Here is a 15,363-nt window from a genome sequence, read left to right on the forward strand (position 1 = left end):
TCTTCTCCAGGGTCATAGACCTTTCTTATTACAAAATCACTGGCTTTCTCCACAAATATTACTGTTAACCAGTTTCCTCAGTACCATATGTATAAGGGCTATAAACTAATGAGCAGATCTAGGTTATGTAGAAAAAAGTGTAGAAAGGAAACAAATGTTGAACGTCACATTTACATTAACTTCTCACAGTTCAAATGGCAATTTATCCACAACATAGTATGAATCATGCAGTAAGAAAAGGGAGGAATCTCCAGTTTCTTTGATTTATTTGTCATATGGTTGACTGATGTCAGTATCAGTGGCTTAAAAAAAAATTAAACATCCAAAAGAAAGGAAGAGAGAAAGGAGGAAAAGGTCTAGATTTCCACAAAATCCATTTCCTTTACAACGAAGAGCTCAAACCAAACCAAAGCAAAGGCTGCTGAAGAGCAGAGTCTTCTGTTCCTTTCACGCTTCTCTCTTGGTCTGGTGCAAGCTGGGAATCAAGGGTATGAGACTGGTGGATGTGTTTTGTTTATATATGTATGTATGTAGGTAGGTAGGTAGGTATTGATATATTCACGTACATACATACATATATGCACACAAATATAGTCTTCCTAAAAATGCTCTTTGCAGTCCAGAGGCAGCAGGAGTCACTGTGAAGGAAGAGCTGGGCAACATATGGCTGTAGAGTCTGCACTGGAAAAAGTCACTGGCTAAATACACGCCGGCTGTTTGTTTTCATTTACTTTCATGAGGCGAAATACGAGCTCTGCATAGAGTACAGCCTGTCAATGGGGTTTCCTACCCTAGCCTGCATGGAGTTAACTTCAGAAGAGGCAAGAAAACAGTCGCTCAAGCTAGTTAAAGAGGTATCACTGTCGATATCATGAAAAATGGAGTCGTTTCCTGCAAATGAAATGTATACATTAAGCTGTATTCTGTGCAGCCAGAGGACACAGTACACACGGATGCGATGCTTGTATATAGCACACTGCAGCAAAAGGGAATGCTTCTGGTCTTGTTTTTGCATGTTAACATAATCTGGATCTAAGGGTCTGACCTATGAAAAGAAAGGCTAGCAACCAACTTGCAGAGTTCAACTGGCAGCAACATCACTTAGAAACGCAGAGACCTGCCAGTTTCTAATGTATATGTCAGCCAACAGCAAGCCTTGGCTGATGACGTGAGCAAACAGTGTCAGGGGAGAAGAGGGCTCCTGGGGCCCCATGAGCACTTGTGGGGGCTCAGGGCAGGAACACAGGACCACTGAGCCCACAGTGGGTAAAAGTGGCCTGAGCACCATAACCAGTAATGGTCTTCATTTACATACAAGGCAAAAGGCAGATTGACAAAGGCAACCGGGCCCAGGACGGGACCCAGCTTTCCTGGCCTCAAATGAGCTATAGCTGTAAATACGCTTTCCTTTCACAAAATTCCACTCTTTGTGGACTGGTTTGGAACACAGCACCATTTATTTCCCTTTGCAACTACAATTTCAGCTTATTTTGTATTTTAAGGTACCAGAAAGAGCTCTAGCTCAAGTAATGTGAACTTTAGGAAAGTGTTACTCTGATTCTTTTTCCGTACACATTCATTTAAAATGGCTTTGTCTTAATGCCTGCATTGATTTTGGAACACAGAACATGCCTCCAAAGGAGTTTTGCTTAGAAATTGCCAAGTACATTGTTAGAAACAAAATCACAAATCATCTAATGCTCATTTGCACTTCAAATATCCTCAGCTCCCTGCAGTATTTACCAAATTGCCTGGCGAGCACTGTGGTCTTGCCTCAGTGGAGAAAGCAGTCATACAGACCCAAGCCAGATTTCTTGTTAGTCTGTGCAATCCAAGCTCATGACAGTCATGTGTACATGTAACTGCAATGAAGTGCTCCGGGTCAACATAAAAGAGTCTGACCTAACAGGTCCTCTTAGTCTATGGCAAGACCAATAATCACAGACTGAGAAATCCTCTTAAATTTTATTTAAGTGCCACACAGCAATTGTCTGGAATCAATTATTATGCATTTAATATGCTTGTGAAGCATTCAGTGTACCTATTCACTTGATGTTGCATGGTAAGGAAACTGTAAAAGCAAACCATCATCTTGAATTTGGACAGAGAATATAATTACGCAGGAGCAACGTCCTGTGCTGACATTATCTCTTGATAGCTCAAGAACAAATCCATGCATGCAATCTGAGGGATCTTTGAGGGGTGGTTATTTATTTTTGAATAAATGGATCACTTCTCTTTATTGGAACACTTTTCAAGGCACTATCTTCCCAAAGCTTCTAGGACAAAGGAAAAACTTGTGAGGAGAGTAAAGAAAATCTGTCACTGTTTATTTTTAGTCTTGGAGAGTGATTTAAAAAGTGGAGCTGGAGAGGTAATGTTGCTTTTCTTTATCATTTATCAAAACTATACTCTAGTAGTGTCCAGAGGCTGGAAGAGCCCTCTTCGATCTTTTTATGTGTACACGAAAATATATGCACAAAACTGACCAGTAGAAATTCCTTTGTACAAATCCCAGAAAAATATTATAACAGCAAGTAACTCTGTCGAACCTTTGGAGTGTGAACCAGCATACGAACCCTGCTATTTCTGATGCGGCAGAATGATGCATGCCTTACCATAAGGGTTCATGTGGTCGCCTGGCATTTGTGGAGGGGTCAGACCCTGCTGAAATGGGTCTGTGCCATAACTGCTCTGATCCATTGCTACAATCTGCTGCTGTGGTGGTGCAAGTGGTGTGTAAGATGTCATCATCCCTTCCATTCGGTTAGACATTACTTCTGCAAAAGACACAGGAGGGCACAGTCACTGCTTAGCAACAGAAAGGCTGCAGATATACCACTATTGGTGACATTACTGAGCATGAGAACACAGCTAATACAGGTAGGTGTCTGTGCAGTTCAGAGAAGCCTTCCCAATCTTGTCTGAGAGTACAAGAAGCAAGCGCAAAGACCCGTGATTTCTGACTACATCATTTCTGGGTGATGGATCATATCTTCCCAAATTGTCCTTGTTACTGCTATAGCCTTTACATTCTCCAATCCTGTTGGTGCCAGCCTTATACTGCTAATGCAGTAACAGTATAGTAATTCTCTATGCTGGAGCAGATATCATATGGAGCACACAATACACATTTCCCTGACAGCAGCCTGCAGAGCAGCCCCTCATGCAGCACACAGATTATGATCTTGAGGGTTGTAACAGTTTTTCTGCTCTATGCCAAGAGAAGAATTTGAGGCAGCAAGGTCTTGAGATGCTGCTCTTCAACAGCAACCTCGAATTAGCAGGATGTGCCCTGGCAACTCTGCCAGGACCTGGGGCACAGGAGGGGCTCCCTGTGACACCACTGAGCATAGTCCCCTCTCTTCATAAGAAAATAAAGCTAACTGGAAGATCTCCATGGAGTGAACCTCCTGGAGATTTCCTCCAGAGTAAGCTCCTCTGTACTGCAGATTTCTTCCAGAAAGGTGGTAATAGCTTCTGTTTAAGCACCTCGAGGGTCTAGGAGGAATCTGGGATAACATACCACAGTCATTCAGACACAGCAGCTCTTTGTGCTTCCACAGGTGATGGTACACACTTGTGAATAGCCTGTATGGCTGTACTGAGACAGTATGTACCCATGTGGGAATGGCACTTTGAGAAAGAATCTACAAGCTTTCCCCCTTGCTTTGCCTTCATCACAGATCCCCTACCTTGCCCTAGTCGCTGAGAGTTTTGTTGCTCCTGTTGCTGCTGGTGCCTTCGTGCTAGTTTTTTCATCTGAGTAAAAGAGGAAGAACAGAACAATCTCATGGGTCTGAATGGAAACATTTTTTTTCTTTCCAAAATTCTCTGCAAACATCAAATCAATAAATATAGACCACTTATATTCATGCGTACACCACTTTGGGTTCAGTTTCATTTCTAAGCTTAAACATTTCAGTTTCCAGTTCTTATATTCAAGTAAAAATTTATTCCTGTCCTTGTGGTGCGTGGGGGACTTGAACTTAATGGTTGCGTTCTTGTATGGATGTAAACAGCAGCCCATGCAAGATATGCATAGTTCAGTCCTCTGGATCTTTGTGATATGTTCAACAACTTGAGGGTGGGGAGAAGGGAGTCCCTGCTGCAGGAGAATTACTGTTTTACTTTTCAGAACTTGAGACAACCTACCTTTGCTCTTTGGTTTTGAAACCAAACCTGGACAACTCGCACACTGAGTCCTGTTTCAGCTGCTAGGGTTTCTCTGACCTAGAGGAGGAAATGTTTAAAGCTGTATTTTTTTTTCTCACATCTAGCAAGTTACATTTTAAGGACAATACTTGCACTTACAATTAGTAACGCATGTGCAGAATTACTTTTTTAAATTCCTCACATTTTTGCACAGTTTGAGCAGTTTCTGCCCTTTGCATCACTAGTTTCATAAATGTAAAATGTTACTAAATCATTTTGTTATTTTGAGTTTACCAATGAACTAGTTCTGTATGCAAAATTACAGATTTAGCTATGAACTATGTTTATGCTTTTCATGTACAACTTGATACTTGAAAACAGCAGCAGGGCACACCGCACTGTCCCAGGAGATGTACTTTGTACACCTGCAGGACAATGTCACTTTTTGCAACAAAGATAAATTCTGTGACACAGCTCCATTTTTTTTTTCCAGTCAAACTCAGGATGAAATAATTATCTCAATTAGTTTTCACAAAGATTTCATTTTCACCAGCTTCATCATACTTTTCCCTAGCTGCTACAAATGAGATAACACCATTGTTAACTTTCTTAAAAAAACAGGAAGAACATGAGCAGGACCAGGTCTGTGCACCCATCTCACCAGAGAGTGAATCACTCTGTGGTGGGAAGGAGAAGGACATGAAGCCACTTTACCCAGGCTCTGAAAGTCCATGAGTATGTTTACAAAAGGCAAATATGTTGCTCCATAGGAATCAGCCACAGAGCTGCTCTGCATCATGAATAATCAAAAATGGCATAGATACAGAACTGGTCCCAAGATGATTTCTGGTTTCTACATTCACCCCCAAACACCTGCTGCTGGTCCAGGAAGGGGCAGGGGCCTTTGTGACCTGACAATCTCACCCTGTTCCCCGCCTGGTGTCAGAACTGTCCCTACTGAAGCACCTACCTTCCTACAGGGCTTGGAAGACACTTCAAAGGATGCTTTGAATGCTCGTCTCTGCTGCGTAGTGAGTATTGTCCTTGGTCGTTTAGGTCTCCTTGGGTCCTTCCCATCATCACTTCCTTTTCCTTGGGTAACTTGTCCTTTGGTGGGTTTAACATCTCCATCTTCATCATCACTTTTAACTGGCGAAAAATCAACAAGGTATAAAACTGTTCTTGTTCCACCAAGATAACGGTGCTTGAGAACTGCTCTTCATCTGCAAACTCATCAACAGCTCAACTATTATCCGGTTTTATCTAAAGACCTACATTTACTGTGGGCAGGAGGAGACTATCTTAAATCTGTGTGTACGTTCTAAATCAAATTCCACAAAAGGGGAAGAATATTTCTTTTCTGCTTAATTTATAATTGAGGTCATAGGACAGATCAGGGGATGTAAATTCAGGATACAATGCAGTATCTCCAGCAAGTGGGCACAGAGCCTTGGTACCCTACTACCATCATCTGATTCCCTCTGTGCTCGCCTGCTGACACTACTGCAACCACACCAACTAACACACACTTCACCTTCAGAGGACAGCTGCATCTTCTCCCACTGAACTAGTTTCAGAGAGGTGCCACAACCCCAAGGCTGAGGCAGTGAAACAGTGTAAGTGCAAATACTTCAAAAAACTCTTACAGTCTGTTTAGATAAGAATAGATTCCAGATATTGTTCTGAATATTTTGATTCTCTGGAGATAATATTAAATAAAGCCCTTTCCCTGTTGTTTCAGTGTTCTTTCTCCATTTATCACAAACTGTCAATATGTCTATGCATGATTTTTCTTAGTAAAAACACAAATATATCTATATGCTTATGTAAATAGATTATTTGCATTTTCTATTGTTAAGACTATGACTATTCTTACAATCCAGTAATATTATGTATGCTAGTATATTGTACTGTGAAATTTCATTCTCAGTGGCAAACATTAAAGAGTAAGCCTGAATTCTGATGTGAAAAACAACTCTTCAACTCAGTATACTTCATTTCAACAGACTACTGATTTTTTTTCTACCAGAAAACATCAATGCACTGTTCTAGGGACCTCAACCTTAAGAAATGCACCACAATTTTGATATATGCAGAAATTACACTTGGGGAATTAACAAATTAGACTTTAATTCATTATTGGGTCTGATTATTATGCACCTAGCAATCTAATCACCTTTTACTTTAATAAGCATCTTTTGCCTAATGATTAAAGAGAAGTTCAGTCATTTTAATAACCGTGACATTATTAACTTTCCAGCAAGCCATTTCTAAGGAAAGGTTAGTGAAGATTAGTATTGCTCATTGGAGAGTTACTTTTGTGTCCAGTGGATAAATATTTGATTAGAGAAGGACACATACTCAGCCAGGGGTATAGGAGATCATTTGCTCTCATGCAGGCACTTAAGAGATATGTGTTTTCAATGCATTTGAGGATGGGAGACAAAACATCTCATTTAATTTGTCAACTTGTTTTTCAGGTTCATGTCTGGCTAACAGAGAATAATGGAAAAAAAAAGCAAAAAGCACCTCCAGGAGTAAGAAACTATCCCTTGTGCCAGTGGAAAATGAAATTGAAAGCAAGTTTGTTTTGCACTGCTTCAGCAGCCCAGATGATCACAAAATACAAAACCTGGGAGTGAGGGAACGTGTGTCCATGCCAGACACTGCTCTCCGAGGCAGGCAGATGGCAACTAGAAACCTCCAGTCCTGGTGTGGCAAGCTCACACTCGCTGGTGGAAGGTGCAGGATCACCACGCTCAGCCTGCAGGGCTGGGCACAGCTCTGCACTGCTCTTTTCAAAGGGGTTTGTCTGGGTACAGATGGACTGGAGCAGGTTGCTGAATCTGGGGTGGCAGAACAACATGCTGAAGGGCAAGCAGAAGCTCAGGCGCTTCAAGCAAATTCACCAAGAGCCTAAACCCTATGATATCAGGCTTACAGAGCGAAGCATTCATGCTTCTGTAAATACAGCAAGGAAATAAACAAGAAAAGGTCTGGTCCTGCACATCTTGCTGACACAGCAGTGACCTTCATCTTGTTGCATTCCCGACACGAAAATATAAATTTGAGCAATGTGGTGAATATGGCTCTTGGATTAGAGACAACTACAATAAGGACAATTACTGTGCCTATTTTCCCATAAACTACAGGCAAAGATCCAAGTTATTTGTATGCTTAATGGAACAGTAGTCATTGATTTTCTTGGACATTTTCTTGTGAAATAAATAAGCAATTATGATGACTGGCACCTTCCTGCACATGCACAGTCTCTAGTCTTGGACTCAACAAGGGCACACATGCAACAAGAAGTTTCCAGTCTCAGTGAGAGCACATGGCACAGAAAGGAGGAATGCTGTACCTCCTGTTAATGCCTAAGCCTGACAGGCAGCCCTCACTGTAACTGTGGCCAGATGCTCTGGTTTTGGACTGCAGAATCCAGACCCAATGTGTGATCTTTTTACCATGTACAGTACTGTGCTCTCATCCCCAGCCAGACAGCAACAGCTCACTCTGTCAAAACCTTCCCTTGGGGCTGGCTGGAGGACAGCAAATATTCATCCCTTCCACGCAGTGGCGATCTTGGGGAAGACACCCAGCAGCTATCAGCTGGGAGGGCCCAAGGGCCTTCTTCATGAGAAGCTCTGCTTGCACAGCATGGTGACCTTCTGCCCATTTTTCTGGTTTGCTACTGAAAGTATATGAGCAGAAGATTCCCTGATAACGGGGCAAAAATATTTTAGGAGGAAAGGATGCCTGTGGAAAAGAGTACGCTTTGAATGAGGTCTCAGGTAACTGAGTCAGTCTGATTCATGTGCTGTGATCTCATAGAAACACACAATACTGACCCCTCAAGAACCCCCAACATTTTTTGAACTTTACTAAGTAGACAGCAGTAAACTAAGGAAAGGAGCAAAGTTAGGAGGAACAACTAGTAGTGGGGATTTTTAGCCGTGCCTGCTAAGAGCTGTAACTGCAGGGGTGACAAATGCATATAGAGAAAGTAGATGTGTAAATACGTATACTTTTCTGTAAAAATGCTCTGCAAATTCTTCTGGCTTTTCCAGCTAGGACAGGAGTGGGAACGCTCACCTGAGTCGGAGTCGTCTGGGCTGACAGAGCTCAATAGGTCTTTCTCTTTTTCATAGTCACTTTTACAGAGCAACTGTCCTTCCTTAAGAACAAACTCATCCCCTTTCCTCAGCTGTCGCTCACAAACGCAGCAACAGAAGCAGCTTAAGTGGTAAACGCACTCCAGGGCTCTCATCACAAATTCTGTTGGGGCAATTTTTTCCATGCAGCCACTGCACTTGGCAGCAAAAAGCCTGCAAGAAAGAGAGGCAGAAAAGTCAAAGGGGACATCAGATCCACACAAGGCATGAATTTAAACACATCAATTTTTTAAATTTAGCTACGGATCAGATTGTAAAAGGGGGACTTGCAGTCTCAGTCTTGGAAACATCACAATTTATTCAAATCTCAGTCACTTTGGACTGCCGACTCCCAGACCGCTCATGCTGGATAAAAACATCGAGATTTGTTCTCCTCTCACTGCTTTGTTCCTCTTTAGGATAAGAAACATTAAGGAGTTCTCAGAGTTTGGATAACTTTCTTCAAAACCAAATTTATATTAATTCACTTTTTGAAGGGCTGAGCCTTCTTTATGCATACCTTTTAGTGCTTTGATTTCAGCACTTAAAACCTAGTCTGAATAGATTTCATGACTTTACCTTTCTGGTATTGCCTGTGTCTGAGGAGGCTATAACAAATGAACACAGAAACAAGCATGGAAACGCAGTGCTGCTGCTGAGCAGATGACACACGCATGCAGTCATACACATGCAATAGATAAAGAGAGGAGTGAAATAACATGGCTTTTCTTTGGACGTTGAGTTATTCCAGAATAACCTGTTTCCAAAGACAGTCCTGTGCATTTTAAATGGTGTGAAACATCCTTTGGCAGAGACAGGCAGTGATACAATCTGCTAAATTACCACTATAATCACAGGCTCTACAATATACACTATATTCCAGACTAGTTCTTATTAAACCTTTATAAACCCCTTCTTTCATACATCATTAATTTTCTAAGATAAAGTTAGAATGATACGGATTAATTTTATTTTGCTTTTCTAATGGCAACTGGGAATCTCCCTAAGTGAGCTTTTAGGAAGACGGCTGCTTCAAATCAAGATGAATAGCTAAGTTACGTCCCTGTACCACATAGTGGATTTGGTAATTTGAAATTCAGTGGCTTTTATGGCAATACATCAAAGGGCGAGGTGCATTAATATTTACATTTTTTCAATGAAATTAACACAACTGCAGTGATGTGTTCACAGGAAAGAGGAGATTCTACATTTGATGATGGCATATGATGTTTTTTGTTGTTGTTGTTTTTTGTGTTTTTTTTCCATCTTCAAAATTATCACCGTTGTTATAAAAGGCAAACAGGGTTAATTTTATAAGGCACAGGCCGTGGTACCCAGAGCCCTCCAAAGCCTCCATTTTGTCTGAGCTGAGGAAATACAGCAAAATGGCAGTCAGCAGCTCTTCAGCAAAGCAATGAAGTCACAAAATAGGCGAGAGGGAAAAGAAAACGTAAATACATTTGCATACTGCATCCAGAGGAAGGCAGACTGTGTGAGAACTTGCGTGGTTTTTTACATCTGTGTCTTTTGATCTGATAAAAGAAATCTACTGTATTAACTTTGCTGGTTTGGTGCATATCTTTGAGCAATCAGAGCTACAGCACAACAGCTATGCAGCATACAAATCACAGAAGGAACACTGACCAAATCCTTGGGTACATAATGGATTAATTTTATTAAAGGAAAACTTATGCCACTCAGGACCAGCAGCCACTGCTGATGAAAGGCCCACTTAATTTCATACCATCTACTGGGTCTGTCCACAACTTTTCTTTGCCATTAGATGCAAACTTCAACTGCAAGAGGGAAACGTGATTTTACGTTCTGGCTACTAAGAATCACAAGAATATTACACTGCTTTAGCTAGCAACTTCCTATGCAGGAAATATTTCTATCTATACACAATAGCATATCTGAAAGGATTAAAACACAATAGGGGAAAAAAAAGAGCAAACATTTTAAGCACTTAAAAAAGTTGTTTCTGTTTAACTGCTTAAACCTATTTGACTCAGTTTAATTAAGCTTGTATCTTTTGTCTGAAGACTGTTGTGATGATGGAGCACACTTAAAGAATCTGAAGATTAGCAAATCTGGTGTGAAGGCATCCGGCTCCCCTAACTGGCATCAGTTCATTTATACTGGTGTGACAGTTAACCTATGCACGCTTCAGTAAAACTCAATGGCAGGCTATCAGGAGGGATGGGACAGACCCTACATGTGGTAGCTGCTCTGCTGGGCTGCAGATGTAACAGCCTGACCAGGAAACATTGCTGCATTTCTGTTTCTACAGTCTCCAGGTTCCTGACTTCATTTGAAATTCAAATCAGTGCTACTAGCCTGAGAAATCTTAGAAAGAAACTTAAGAAAGTGACTGTGATTCTGCAGACACAGGCACTGATCTGTCTAAAACCTCTTGCAATGCTGCAGCGATGATGATAAAACCCAGCATTGTAGTCGTGCTGTTAATAAAAGTAGTGCTGAACAATCGGTGCACTTCATACGGAGGCCTTCGCAGAAAGCAGGATGTCTGCTCCACCACCCCCCTTTGTAGGCAGACCAGAGAGGCCAGGCTCTGACAGACACTGAAAGAATAAGGACTTTTTCTCTTTGAAAGAAGAACCTAGCAGAGATGCTGGCTCCAAGAGACTGTGCATTAAGTCTTCCTGAACCAAACCATTCCTACTGCAAATCCACTGGACCAGCATCAGCACTACGTGGCAGCACTGTGGGACCGCACGCCAGAGCCAAGAGAGCCCAGGCAGAAAGGGGCAGGCAGGAACCTCCCTGCTTCCCCTCTGAGCCGAGCAGAAAGGGCAGCAGCTTCCCTCGGAGGGCTGTGGGAGGCCGGATGGGGAAGGCCAAAGCAGCTCTTCTGCAGAGAGCACATCAGCAGCCTGGGGCCTCTGAAGCTGGGGCCAGACTGACACTGCCATAAATGGTGCACGATATTAGATAAGACAGCAGCTGTCCTCAGGTTTCTCCCAGGCAGACTTCAAAATCTTACACCATTCAGTGAAAGTGCAAACACAAACGTAGCACTGTTTAGAAATAATTTTAAGGAGGAAAGCATGTACTCCCCTTCATATTTCCTAGCTGGAACACAACAATATGCTATTATCTTTTTATCCTTGTGCTACGGAGTGTATTGTTTATGTGACCAGTGTCTTCTATGCCATACTCCTTTATCAAGTGTTTTTTCTTCCTCCTTGTTCTCAAAATAAAAGATATCCGACACATATGTAGGAAACAGTTCACGTTATTTATTGGCAATTGACTGTTGCCAGGAAGATGGTTCCTTCACAGTAATGTTTCCAAATGCAGGCTTTTAGTAATAAAGAAATATATTATTGACAGTGTAGTATTAAATCATTCAAATTAAGGTGCATTTGTCTGACAATACTGTATTATTTTCATATCCTTAATTGTCCTTTGTCCATCTAAAAAAATCCCACAAACTGCACATGGGTACTCTCTGCAAATTACGCAAATGCACTCAGATGTGTTGCACTGTGTTGGATTTAATTCTGTGATTATAACATTTGCTTTACATTTATCATTTAAAATGTTTATAGATGTTTTTCAGCTTCTAGTAACCCAGGGTTATGCACTTCTTTTTTTTTTTTTTTTTTTTTGGACAAGGCAGTCTCACAACAGGAAACTAATCTTGACAAATGACCAGACTTTGATATCTGTGACCTAAAACACTGCTCATTAGACTGTTCATTTTATAAATGAATGGTAGTAAACCTGTTGAGAAGTGTAGGATAGCAAGAATACTTTACAGATCACCCCTTTGTAGGTTTTAATCAGGGCAACACATTTGATGAGGAGCATGCAGATATCTGTAGAGACAAACACTCCATCCCACTCAACCAAATTTAAAGAAATATTTATTTTGCTTTCTATACGTTTTGCAAATAATTTGCATAGCTCTGACTTTTTACCCCCATGGCTGATTATCTCCAGCTCTCTCGAGTTAATGTCAAACCTCAAAATCCTTGGACTTGTTAAAGTATGCGGAGAGTGGAAATCAAATGCCTTTATTAGAAGCCCCAGGAAATCTCTGACTCCTAAGCACAACGAAAACATTCCAAAGAAAATTGTTCAAAGCGGACAAAGGAGAAAAGCAGAACAAGAAACCTTGTTTTGAATCAACGATCGCAAGAGTTTTATAAATAAATTCTGTTGCCTGGGCTATTTTGAAAGACAACTCAATAACTTCAGAAGTTTTTAAGTGTGTTTGTCTCCATGCCTGAAACACTGAGGAGATTCAGCTGAGCTCAAATTTGGAACAATGGCCTATTTGACCATTCAAGTATTTGTAATAACCACTGGGAAGTAAATTTACAATACTAGATAACAAAAAATATTCACCATTTAAAACTGGGCAGACTTTGCAATGAAATACTAAGACATGTGGCCCTGTCTTTAAACAGTAGAGGAAAATGTTCACCAGCGGAAGAGGCCATAAAGATTTTATTTGTTAGGATATCCCTGTGAAGTCAGGCTGCATCAGTAATCCTTAGGAACAACCACAGTTACATGATCCGTTGTGCCTTCCTGCATGGGCACAACCATCTGGTGTTTAATATGTATCACTGATTTATTATCTCTTGCACAGCTATCTTGCCATAAGCTTGACCCTGATATGCTCCTGAGAATCACTGTTCTGCTGTTTACTCCTATAAAGTCCTGACAGCTCACACTTTACCTTTCTATTACTCATCCAGGTTCTTCATTTCCTCCTGTTTGTGGGCAAACATATTTTAATTGTTTTATTATAACTAATTTAATCTGTGCTGAGAGATCTCAACGTGCAGTGTGAAATTTGCTGTACACATTAAGTGTGGTTCAAGAGGTTTGTTATATAGGACTGAGGTATAAAAATAGACTGATTCAGTCAGGTTGTTTATTTACTGCACCTCTGCCGCGAAGCAGTAAATAGGAAGTTATTAACTGTTATTTGATATATGCGAGAGCACAGATGTTGCTGTCTAACATCTGAGATGTTAAACCATTTTCCTTTCCATGTTATTCTGACATTACGTATCGAAGGAAACCACAGCAGATACCTGCATTTTCTTTGTTTAATAACTATGCAAAGACTGTGGTCTCAAGCTTTTGTTAATAGTATAGGTATAGTATCAAGCTCTGATACTTTTCTTTCTGATAAAAGCTGGTATATGACATCCCTATTGAGCCTACATATCCAACTGGGAGTTCACTTGGCACTCACAGAACAAAATATGTTAGAGACAAAGTAAAATACATTATGCTTTTCACACAACTGAGTTTTATTAAGGGAAGAAATTAAATTACTAACAAATAACATCTGTTACTTCTTCGTCAGGAGAAATTTTGATGCTTCCACGATCTTTAGATGACACAGAATGGGGAAAACACTATGCATTTTTTCACATGTAGAACTTGAATGTTTTCATAGCACCTTACAGCTCATGGGTGCACACAAAAAACAAGGAAAAACTTCCTTGGTTTCTCTAAATCCTGAATGTTCAAAAAATCTCAAATGCACTAAAGCAGAATGGAAATCCAATGTTATGATTTGGAAAAGAAGAAACTCAAAAAAAAAAAAAAAGAAACCAATCCATTTAAAATATTTTCCCTGCAGAAAAAGTAATTATGTAGTTTATTAAAGCCCATTTCACAGATGAAACTTCAGCAAAACAAAGCTAATTCCCTTTCACTGAACAGTAATAAAACATTACAAACATTAAAAAATTAAAAGTTTCTAGGAAAAAAAAGTAATATACACAGAGAAACCAAAACAAAAGAGCCCACCTTTTTCTAGTGGGAAGGCTGAGGGCAGTATTTAGGAGCCCTCTACCCACAGGTGCTTTGTTAAGAATACTGACTAATGAATACTGCATTTAAAGCTATGCTTCACAGTGAATATCATGGCACCAAGTTTTTTCCCTGTAAACACCCCACCTGCACGTCCACGAGGAGGGCTGTGGTGGTAGCCCGACATTCCTACATGGTCCCACCATGCGCTCATGCCCTGAAGCCCATGAGAGCGGTGCGCTCCTCAGGCCCTGCTCCCCAGCTCCACCGCCAGCCTGACCTAGAGGGTGAGTGGTGGCATCCATGCTACCAAAACAGCACCCTTCACTTGGGACTCCTTTCCCAGCACAATATTACAGAATCACAGGGATTGGAAGGGACCTCTAGAGTTCATCGAGTCCAGTCCCTCCTGCTAAAGCAGGTAGCCTGCGATAGGTCGTACAAGTAGATGTCCAGCTGGGTCTTGAATATCTCCATAAAATACATACGAGGAAGGGGTCCCATCTGCATGAATGGGAATGGGATCTTGGCCTTCACATGGCTGCTGGGAGCCCCCACCCTGCGGCTCTTCCCAGGCACCTTCCCGTCGCACACAAGGAGCCAGGCCCAGTCCCACCAACAGCCCTGGGGCTGAGCCCACCGTTCGGAGACTAATGAAAAAGAGGCAACGGAATGCAAAGGCAAATTGCCAAAGTGGGGACAGAACAATGGGAAAAGTTGCATCTTCCTCAACTATAAAGTAAACCATAAAATGCGAAGTACAGAGGAGTTTCTCGCTTCAAGCAGAATGTGACAAAATGGATTCTTCTCTTTGCTTAATTTTCATCCCTTAATTGACCATTTCGTTTGACTGCCTTCCATCACTGCCATGCACCCTATTTTATAGCATTTTTCCTTACAATGCTTTGATGGAAAAATTTATGAAGAATCGAATTATTGCTCTTAGAAGGGAATTAAAACAATTTTTCATTTACAAAGTCACTGATATTGCTCTACTGTGCTCCACCTTTGGGAATCCAATTGCTCTTCCCAGCTACTCCCATTCCTCTTTATAGCATGGCAATTGCACTGTACAGATTATGGCTGCAATTTTCTCCTAATCTGTTCTGGAGAATAGAAACTGTTATAAAAGTTAAGGGCTCCAATTGAATTGATAAAGTCAGGATTGCAATTAAGAAGCCTAATGGATTAACAAAATACAATGATTTTGTTAGAATAATATTTTAGGCAGCACAAACATTTGGGAAATAAAGTT

General features: G+C 41.0%; 1 protein-coding gene across 2 annotated transcripts in view; it reads right to left on the reverse strand.

The window, feature by feature from the left end:
• Positions 1-249: 249 nt before the first annotated feature.
• Positions 250-15,363, reverse strand: part of LMX1B (LIM homeobox transcription factor 1 beta) — a 95,237-nt gene continuing 80,123 nt past the window's right edge. The window contains exons 3-8 of one of the 2 annotated variants that reach the window (XM_065737348.1): positions 8,248-8,480; positions 5,126-5,304; positions 4,156-4,233; positions 3,696-3,762; positions 2,619-2,780; positions 250-475 (exon numbers count right to left, since the gene is read on the reverse strand). In XM_065737348.1, coding sequence (XP_065593420.1) covers positions 357-475; positions 2,619-2,780; positions 3,696-3,762; positions 4,156-4,233; positions 5,126-5,304; positions 8,248-8,480 — 838 coding nt within the window. In that variant the 3' untranslated portion in view covers positions 250-356. Of the gene's footprint in view, positions 892-2,618; positions 2,781-3,695; positions 3,763-4,155; positions 4,234-5,125; positions 5,305-8,247; positions 8,481-15,363 lie in introns of both variants that reach the window. The other variant, XM_065737347.1, reaches the window with a different exon arrangement.

This window comes from Cyrtonyx montezumae, unplaced genomic scaffold, assembly GCF_038088225.1.
Source record: "Cyrtonyx montezumae isolate F1298 unplaced genomic scaffold, pur_monq_1.0 scaffold_20, whole genome shotgun sequence".
Taxonomy (NCBI): Eukaryota; Metazoa; Chordata; class Aves; order Galliformes; family Odontophoridae; genus Cyrtonyx; species Cyrtonyx montezumae.